We start from the raw sequence: 9,660 nt of genomic DNA on the forward strand, positions 1-9,660 counted from the left end.
GTGGGTAGATATTAACACATCCATAGAATACATCTCACTTGGCCCCAGGTTATTTTCCATGTTAGAAATATGTTCTTTGACTTTAACGCAGAAAATAATAATTACCTAAGAAAACACAATATTCTCCTGTGTTTCAGTATTCCTTCCTTACCTCCTCCACCTTTCCTGAGCCACCCAGAAGCCCAGGAATTAATGAGCTTGCAGCATCACATGAAGCTGAACCAACCTGATTTGTTCTGAATGCAGCTGAAGGAAAACACTCCAAAGGCTTCTCAGACAATCATTTTGTTGAGTAGCTCTCCCACTTAAGAGCCAGGGAATTTTTTGGGAGGAAGTCATGCAGCTGAAGGGTAAAGGTGAAGCAGGGATGGGGATGGACTTGAACAAGGACATGCAGCAGCAAGGTGGAAAAAGAAGAGTTGTACATGAATTCTGGAAGAGAGATCACCTCCATCTCAGCACAAAGCCACTGTGCTAAAAATCTCAACCTAGTAATTCTGGGAGGATTTATCCTAAAGGATTCAAGTTCTAAGCCTCCTATTACCAGCTGAGCTTTTTCTTCAAATCAAGCCATGGTATAAATACTGAGAATTAAAAAAAAAAAACACTCACAGGAAATTTCTCAATACCTTCTTCATCACCACACAAAACCTAAACACAGAATGCAATCTGCTTCCCTCTCACACTGACAGATTTTTTTTGTTGCCTCCCTTCAATGTCAAAGCAACTTATCAGCCAGGGTACACTTTCCTCAAGGCCAACAGAACAGTTGTTTTGCCCCCGTTTCTACCAGAGCTTCTGTTCTCCTCAGGAAAACAACTTTTGTTGAAGAAAGGCTGGTATCATCTGTTCTGAAACAACCAAGACACAGCCATTAAACTAAATGGTGTAGCTCTACCAGGCCAGAACACAGAGTCTAAAATTGAAACTTGAAATTACTGCAATTTGCATCCCATTAGAGGTTAGGAACTACTTCAGTTCTAGTGAAATGTAGTTCAACAAAGCTCTTCTGCTTTTTGTGAGTTACAGGAAGACATGAGGATGCCTCTGAAATATCCAACCGAGGAAAAATTCCAGGTTTGCAAAGTTACCTTCTGAAGCAATCCAAAATGGGTTAAGCCTTCCTGTCCCCACAAAACACACCACAGTACTAATTCTCACTGGGGACTACCCTCTTCTCCCACCAGATCCATCTTGCAGGAATCAATTATATTAATAAATCTCATGGCTTTCATTTATTTTATGTACCTGAACCTAAGTTGCCTGAAATATTTCAACAAGAAAGGCACAAAAATCATTTTCACCTCACTCCATGGAATGAAGCATAAAAGAAACAAAGTTTTGGTTTGGACATTTTCTTCATTCTGCTGTAAAACAAGTTTCACATAATAAAGGCAAAAAAACAAAAGTAGCAAAGACAAAATTTTATAGCTTCAAAACTCAAATTCCCCCTCTTAGACAAGTGTGGCTTATTAATCCTTTCACAAGGTGAAAAAAAGTTCTGATTTTGTCAACCCAAGATGCCAGCAGGGAGTGGCTGCTCAGCTGCTGAAGAGATGAAGTTTATGAAACAAGGTTCTGCAACAGCTGACAGCAGCTCCCCTTAGACACAGAGTAATTAAACAATTAAGTAACCCCAAAACAAACGAGCAATGTTTTGTGTCAGTGTCAAAATACCCACTAAGGCCTGCTCTGATGAGACAAAAGGAAAGCTGTTCTTTCCAGAAGTGATCTTAGGCCCAATCATTTGTGAGAAGGGAACGTGTTTCAGAGGTACTTGGCCAGGGGAAGTTATTCAGGACTAATCAGTAACGTGTTTCAGAGGTACCTGGCCAGGGGAAGTTAATCAGGACTAATCAGTAACGTGTTTCAGAGGTACCTGGCCAGGGGAAGTTAATCAGGACTAATCAGTAACGTGTTTCAGAGGTACCTGGCCAGGGGAAGTTAATCAGGACTAATCAGTACTCACAGGTAATGGTCAGGCTCAAACTTGGCAGCCTCAGCTGCCAAACGTCTCCTCCTCCGCTCCTCTGCAGGAGTCTGGTCTGGATCCTTAATGTCAATAACGTCACTGAGCTCATCCTGCACATGGCAACAAAATTCTAGAATCAAGCCTCTGGTATGGCACACAAGATTGATTCAGGAAGAATTTGAGTAGGATGCTTATCAGAATTGCACTGAAATCCGTAGAAAAGCTTCAATCTCCAAATTCAGGCTCCACTATGCAAATAAAACATCAAAATTCCAAGGAAATGTAATTATTTGAAGCTCCTTAGAACTCGTGATATTATCAAGTCTATTCAGGCCAATTTATCATAAGACAGGGAGGTTATTTTGCATTATGACAAATTTGCAATGTTAAACAAAAGCACACAACCCCAACAAAGACAAGATAAGAATCACACACCATTTGTGACTTTTGAGAACACTCTCACTCTCTGAAGTGGCTGTACATTAATAGGCAATTGCAGTGCCCTTTTAAACATCATTAGGTAGTTATTTCCCATCCCATTTTCTGATGGGAAATGTATTTCTTCACAAATTTCATGGTAATAAAGCAGCATTCATGTCCAACCAGAATGTAAATACTTTATTTATAAACAGCAATCCTGCTCCAAGCCCTGTGAACACTATAATTCATACAATAATAAGTTAGAGTTACAAAACTGAGTTGCACTTTTCAGAAGCTGTTGTCTTGTGAGCAAGGAAGCCCACACAGTTACCCAGAGCTTCTAGGACAGGAGAAGATGAAATGCACCCACCTGCAGCCTCTGGAACACCCCTGAGCGCAAATTCCCAAATCCATAGGGGTGCTGCAGGGGTGGGGGGCTCTCCTCATAAGGAATCTGTTCCATTTCCCAGTCAAATTCTTCTTCATTCTCTTCACACAGCTCAGCAGAGGCAGCTGTATCTACAGCATGGTCAGAAAAAGAAAATTATTTCATAGAAAATACTATTTCCTTGAAAGGTTTATTGTGCTGCTGGTGTTTGCCTTTCTTAATTTACTGCATCTTTTAAGAAATCCCACTCAACACTGGGTCATACAAATCTGCTTCAAACTCCACAAAGCCTGCTTCAAACTCCCCAACTTTCAAAAATGACCATCAGGAACACTAAATTTTAAGTGCACTCCCTTAGACTGAAATACATCTTCCACTGAATTCAACCAGATCAGCATGTGCTGCTAAGAGAACCCTGACAGAACCTAAGTGATGTTATCGATAATTTAAGGCAGGAATTGAAAAATCAGAGACAGCCAAACATTTTTGTCTGTTAAATATTGCTGTTAAGCAAGACATGCAACAGAACCTGTGGTTTTAATTAGCTTCTCACTTGACCTAATAGTCCAGTTGTAGTTTGTAGAAAGCAGAAGACTCAACTGTGTGTGTGTTCTACAGCCACTAGAGGGGTACAAAGCCCTACAGAGCATCAGCATTTTTTAAAGAACATTTTGAGCATATTTCGGAAAGATTTAAACATAACCAAACCCCTAAAGTTGACATGTGTATCATCTGCAACATTTTTATTTCTGCTCCTATCCATACTTTTATTTATTCACACCTTTCTCATACCTTGGACTAGTCAATAATGAAAATATTGTACTTTTCTACATGTATCCCTCTATAGATCAATAACTGTTTCATTACACACATGTATCATCTTGTATAAACTAGATTGATTTTGTCATACCCATCTCTTCTACCAAAGGTTTTGCTGATCTTGATTTCTTTGGTGCTAAAAGCGATGTCAGCATGTCCAGCCCCTCAAAATATTGGCCAGGAACCTCCTTGGGCAACTGAATTGTAAAAGTACCTTAAAAAAAAAGTGGGAATACAATTATTGCATTAAAATATCTGAGACAGGCAAACATGCATTATTGCTCTGTGAGAAAGGCTCAGAGGAAGTAGGACACATGCAGGTAACATTTTATTTTCCAATGATCCCCGTGCATGTTTTTAACCTTATTTTTCATAACAATTCAGGATTTTAATGATAAAACATGAAAGAGAATATTTAACTACTTGAAGTCTCCTGACTTACATTGTATAAACACAAACCAACAGAAGAAAGCAAGCTTTATTTAATTTTTAATCCTTACACCAAACAATCCACAGAAGCTACATTCACCAATCTGATTATTGTCTTAAGCCATGTAATAAAGGTTCTGCAAGCAACAAATTTATTGCTTTACCTCTTTTTTTTTGTTTGTTTGTTTTACAGCATAAATTACTGGAAATAGCAACATTTTTTGACACAGATACCAATACCTTCATCTGTATTGTAAGATGCTTTTTCTCTGCCATCCTCTACAATTCTTCCAGGAAGTGTCAATCTGCAGGCAAAAAATGAGATGCCTCACTGAAAGCCTGACTAATTCTGCAAGTTAATGTCTCAGCCTATAAAAATGTAAGGCACATTCCAAAAGCAGCACAAAGGACTTAGCTACACTCCTCTTCACAGTAATGCAATCCATGCAGCTCAATCCCCCTGGATTCCTCTCTACAAAATTTACACCCAGAGAGCTGTCTGGCCATCTACAGTTAAAAAGCCATTGTACAGTAAATTCAGAAAAGTATTTCTTTCAACTCCCTTTAACATGATTTAATGCCTAGGAACAAAGAGGCCAGATCCAAAAAAACCAAATCTTTGCATGAACCGAGCTGTCTGTAGTCAACAGAACAAAAGCTGCAGATGAAGAACATTCTGAAGGGACCAAAATTAAGTTCATTTCCTACTATGAAGATCAATTTTTGAAAACTTTTTCCACTACTTGCCTGAGAAAATATGGCTTAGCATAAAATTTGAAATCTTCCCCTTCAAAGTAAATGTCAAACTCAGAAGCTCTGGCATAAGGCACTCTGATTTTTACTGTAAGGAAATCCGGGTCCTGGGTCAGTTCAAAAGCTGGAGTTATCATGATGAATCCAGCAGGAAAAGCAAACACTGCCTGTGTGGCCCTGCAGAAACAGGAAAAGAAGAAAAGGATTATTGTAGCTTTCAGTTGGTGAGAGCAAGTGATGTCTCTCCAAAATTCTGTAAGAATATTTCAGATTGCCACATTAATTATCCTCCCCGTGCTCAAGAAGAAAACACTGATGGCAACAGCATAAAAGTGTTATCAAAAACATGAAGGAACCACCTCTCTGCACCTTAATGAAACAAATGAATGTAGAGCTGCAGTACAGGAAAACACCTGTTACATGCCACGGGAAAACCACATTAAAATTCAGTCCTAAAACTTTCCAGCTTTCCCTAACTGTTTTTTATAATTTCACACATAGCAGATCTTAGACCTTTACAGTTCTCTAGTGAACTGAACACAAACCACTATTAAAAAAAATCCTAAAAACAAGTAATACTTCCAAAAAATAGAGCTGTGTTTTGTAATTCACACACATATTAGCCAGAATATGAGCAACAGATTCAAGGGCAGTTTAGGTAACATGCCTCAGAACCATATGTATGCATACACCTGGCATGTGTACATATTTAGCACAAGAAAAGGAATTTATATAGTGCTATTTACCTAATATACAATTGTCTGACCTTTCAATAGCTTTTCATCTCATGCTTAATTTAGAACCCAGTTATGGATTGTTTGGGGATCTTTTGTTTGTTTGTTTTGGAAGGTGTGTTTACAAAAGGTCACACAGTTTTGGAAATTAGCTTTTTAAACCAAAACTATTTTAAATATTTAAACAAATATAACCAGAACAGACTATTATTTGGGAAATAACTACTTTTCACTCACTTTCAGTTACCTTTACTTAACATATCCCATTCTGATAATTCTATGAACAGCCAGAAATCATTAACCATTAACAAGGCTAAATTAACAGAGCACCCTTTTTCTCATATGGGTAATTAGCCTTATTTAGCATGTATAAAAAATATTAAAAGCTCCCATTTTACCATATCACCTGATTCCAGGGTTAACATTCCCACCCATTCCAGGCTGAGAGGCTGCCAGGTGTTTTAAGGAATTCTATCTAAACAGGAAACACCTGGCTCGTAGAACACCTACACCTGAACACCAGATGCACCTTCCTGTGGATTTTCTTCTTCTCTCAACACCACAAGCACAGCTAAGAGGCACCAAAACCCCAATAGCTCATTTGGACTCTCAGGATGACTTGCCAGTGTGCGTTTTTATTTTCCCCAGTCAGAGGTGCATAATTAAACAGCAGCCCCAAAACCAGGCCCAGCTCTCCCTGCCCTGCGCTCCTGCAGCACTTGGAGCATCCCTGGCTCAAATTAATCACCCCAAACCCCTCCTGGGGGGGTCCTACACAAACCTCTGATATCTCACAGCTGAGGGACCACTGGGACACAACACTCAGACGCCAGATATCCCAAATAATCACATCTCCCAGCCTCTCCTGTGCACCAGGGCAAGGCAGAGGGAGCAGGGCAGGGTCAGGGATGGAGCATGCGAGGCTCGGCATTGAAACACAGAATTGCTCGGTTTGGGGGGGCCTGGGGACCCCTCTAAGGCAGGGTCACCTGGAGCGGGTAACACAGGAACCTCGGTGGGCTTGGAATGCCCTCGGAGAGGGAGACTCAACACTCCCGGGCAGCCCGCTCAGTGCTCTGCCACTCGCCATGCCAAAGTCCTTCCTCACGTTGAGGAGAAACTTTCTGTGTTTCATTTTACGGGCGCTGCTCCCCGTCCTACCGCTGGGCACCCCTGAACAGAGTCTGGTCCCGTGCTCTGACACCTCTTGGCGGTATTTATGTACGTTAATCTCATTTTTCCCTTCTCCAGCCTAACCAGGCCCAGCTCCTACAGTCTCTCCCCATCAGAGATACTCCAGACCCTCCATCATCTTTGCTCCCTCTCCTTCCTGCACTCAGGAGTCCAGAACTGCACACAGACTCCCGCCGGTGCCATCACACCAGGCCACGCGCCGACCTGCGGCCGTACCCTCCCTCAGCCACCCAGCAGCGGGCCCTGCAAGGGGACAGAGCCCTCGGGGAAGGCGACTAGCAGCGGGAAAATCCCGGGAATAGCGGCGGGAAGAGCCCCGGCCGTGCCCGCCCGCGTCACTCACTGAGCCCCGCGCCGCTCCGGCCGCCGCTTCCCGCGCCCGCCCGCACCGGGGCAGAGCCGCGCATGCGCACACGGGCGAGCCCGCCCCGTTACGGGCGCTCCCTTCATGACCACCCCTCAGCGCTCCCGCCCCGCCCGGCGGGCTCTGCCCCTCGGTGTTTATAGCTCTGGTCTTTTGAGGGAAACGTGTAGAAAGTCAAAGGTCTGCTGCAAGTTCTTGCTGCCCGTAAATTTGGTGGAGTTTCCTGATGTTTGCAGGAGTTGTTGGAAAGGGAGTGTTTAGCAGGCAGTACGGATGTGGGCAGTGTAAAGCTAGGTCGTTTAGGGTGAAAATCATAATCCGTCGTCTGGACAAATGAAAAGAATGAATTCTTTCCTGCGATTGCATAAAACATCGTATACAGACTGAGCATATTTTATTTCAGCAGCTGCTTTTCATAAAGAAGTGTGGAAATTGAACTCGAGTGTGGAAATGGAACTCGGGTGTGTTGGGGAGATGGTTGTTTCTTTTCTGTGACACCACTGGTTAATCCAGCACTATTCCTGTGCTATTTCTGTTATGCTTACACTCCCCTGTCTTCTCCTTTGCTGCAGATAAAGTGCAAGATGAGTAAACAGAAGAGTGACCCCACAAGCACTGTCAGAGGAGGAATTCCCAATCACATAAAGCTCCTCTAAGCTACTGGATTAACGCAAACACTGACAGGGTGAACAGGGGACAGATCCTGATGGATCAAAACAAATACAGCAGGAAGGAGAACAGGAAGATCCAATAGCTGTAATTTATTAAAAGTAATAATAATTAATTTTTAAATAATTAAATGTAACATTTATTAAATTATTGTTTATTTTAAAAGGTGTAATTTATTAAATGTAGCACCTAACGTAGAATTCATCTAATTTTTCTGCCTTTGGACCATGAGAGGTATTCTGGCTCCAGATAATTCTCTATATTTTAAAATGCTACTGACTGCCTTACTGCCCCCTCTGAAATGCATTCAAATATTTTTTCCTGGAGGGCAAAAGCATAATTATGTAACCTCGCCTAATAAATTTTTCTTTCAAAAAAAAAAAAAAAGTAGACAAACAATTCTGCACACTGGAAATCCACTGAATATGTACTGAACTGAACCAGCAGTTCAAATACTGCACAAAAATTAAATAATTTGCTTCAAATAGATAGTTCTCCCTACTGGTTTAAAATGGATGGATGATTTTAATATTCAGCCTAAACTTCCTTGTATCCCAGTTTTTCTCGTGCAGAAATTGAAGATGTATGGCATATAAAAAGCTTTTTTTCATGTTAAGAAGTTAATGATATCTAATTTCAGATGCTGATTTGTTTTGGACCAAGGCCTCAGTCATGTCCTCAGAAACTTTTGATGCATTTCCAGAGAACTTCAGCACTAATTGACTTTTAGACCTTACAAAGTAATCTGCAATAAGTATATTGGACAGGAAGCTGGATTATGAACCAGTAGGCACCATCTTCTCTAGATAAGTTCAAATTTGCAGGACAAGCCTGTGAAAGATAAAGAAGTTTCATCTGACAATTAATTCTTGTCTCACTGACACTTTCCAAGACCGCCTCAGAATTATATTTTTAGAGCCTAAGAACTCCTAGCCTGTTCTTTTTTTTTTTTTTGTGCTAATACTTTCCTTGTAACAGAACTATTTATATATTGATTTTAGTGAAGAAAGTGGTGCATCAGCCATTCTGCTCTTCCATCCAAATAAACGATGAAGTAGCATCTCTAAGCAATGAGAATTGCTTTCTTCTGTAAAATACACACTGAATTTTTTAGAGCTGCAATGAAAAAGTTTTATTTGGAAATGTACAAAGATGCATCTATTAGTGCATCTCTGATGAAGGCAATTTGGCTGGCATGTATTTAATGGAGCACAGAAGAATTAAAATGCATTTTCTACAATGTTTTGGGCAAGTAATTAGGACAACTTGCTGTTTGCTTGAGAAATAGAAACATGAAGCTTTGCAATTGATAAGCACAATTGGCTCTACATTGCTAATAATAATGAGTAAATCTGGCAACCTTGGAAATGGTAATCCAAAACAAAATTACTAAAAGGGCCTAATTGATACATCTGGAGAAGAAAGTGATTGTATTGATGATACAAAAATCAGACATTTGAACAGCTCAAGGATTTCAACCACTGGTACTCTTTTTCATTAAGTATAAAGTTTGGTAGGGTTTTATTATAGTCTGTATATTCTTGGGAAAGAGCATATGTTCATGCATTGTGGTTTTTCTGTAGTTTCTCATTTAGTATTGCTATTTTCTCTTAGCATTAAGTAATTTACGTTTTCATATCTGGCCACAATCTGAGTTGGATGAAACTCTTGAAAGAGTAGTTGTTCATTGCCTTTGGACTGATGCTGAGGCAAAGTACATTTTGGGACACCACTGGCGAAGGCATGTGGTGTGAGCAGTGTAAAATGGACTGTAATTTACATTGTAATGCGACAGCGTAAAAGGCTGCCCAGTTCCACTGCCAAGTGAATGCCAGAGTCCCTTCAGTGGCTCCATGAGGGATGCAAAGCTCCTCCAGCAATAAACTTGCAGGGCTCCACTTTCCCTCCTCTCCCCTTT

At 40.9% G+C, this 9,660-nt stretch overlaps 1 protein-coding gene across 2 annotated transcripts in view; it reads right to left on the reverse strand.

Moving 5' to 3' along the window:
• The window catches only part of SHQ1 (SHQ1, H/ACA ribonucleoprotein assembly factor), a 38,760-nt gene extending 31,681 nt beyond the window's left edge, over positions 1-7,079 (reverse strand). For both annotated transcript variants that reach the window (XM_036391248.1, XM_036391249.2), the window contains exons 1-6: positions 7,053-7,079; positions 4,776-4,958; positions 4,269-4,333; positions 3,691-3,813; positions 2,763-2,911; positions 1,970-2,082 (exon numbers count right to left, since the gene is read on the reverse strand). In XM_036391248.1, coding sequence (XP_036247141.1) covers positions 1,970-2,082; positions 2,763-2,911; positions 3,691-3,813; positions 4,269-4,333; positions 4,776-4,918 — 593 coding nt within the window. In that variant the 5' untranslated portion in view covers positions 4,919-4,958; positions 7,053-7,079. The remainder of the gene's footprint in view (positions 1-1,969; positions 2,083-2,762; positions 2,912-3,690; positions 3,814-4,268; positions 4,334-4,775; positions 4,959-7,052) is intronic.
• Positions 7,080-9,660: the final 2,581 nt, after the last annotated feature.

The sequence above is a fragment of the Molothrus ater genome, chromosome 11, assembly GCF_012460135.2.
Source record: "Molothrus ater isolate BHLD 08-10-18 breed brown headed cowbird chromosome 11, BPBGC_Mater_1.1, whole genome shotgun sequence".
NCBI lineage: Eukaryota > Metazoa > Chordata > Aves > Passeriformes > Icteridae > Molothrus > Molothrus ater.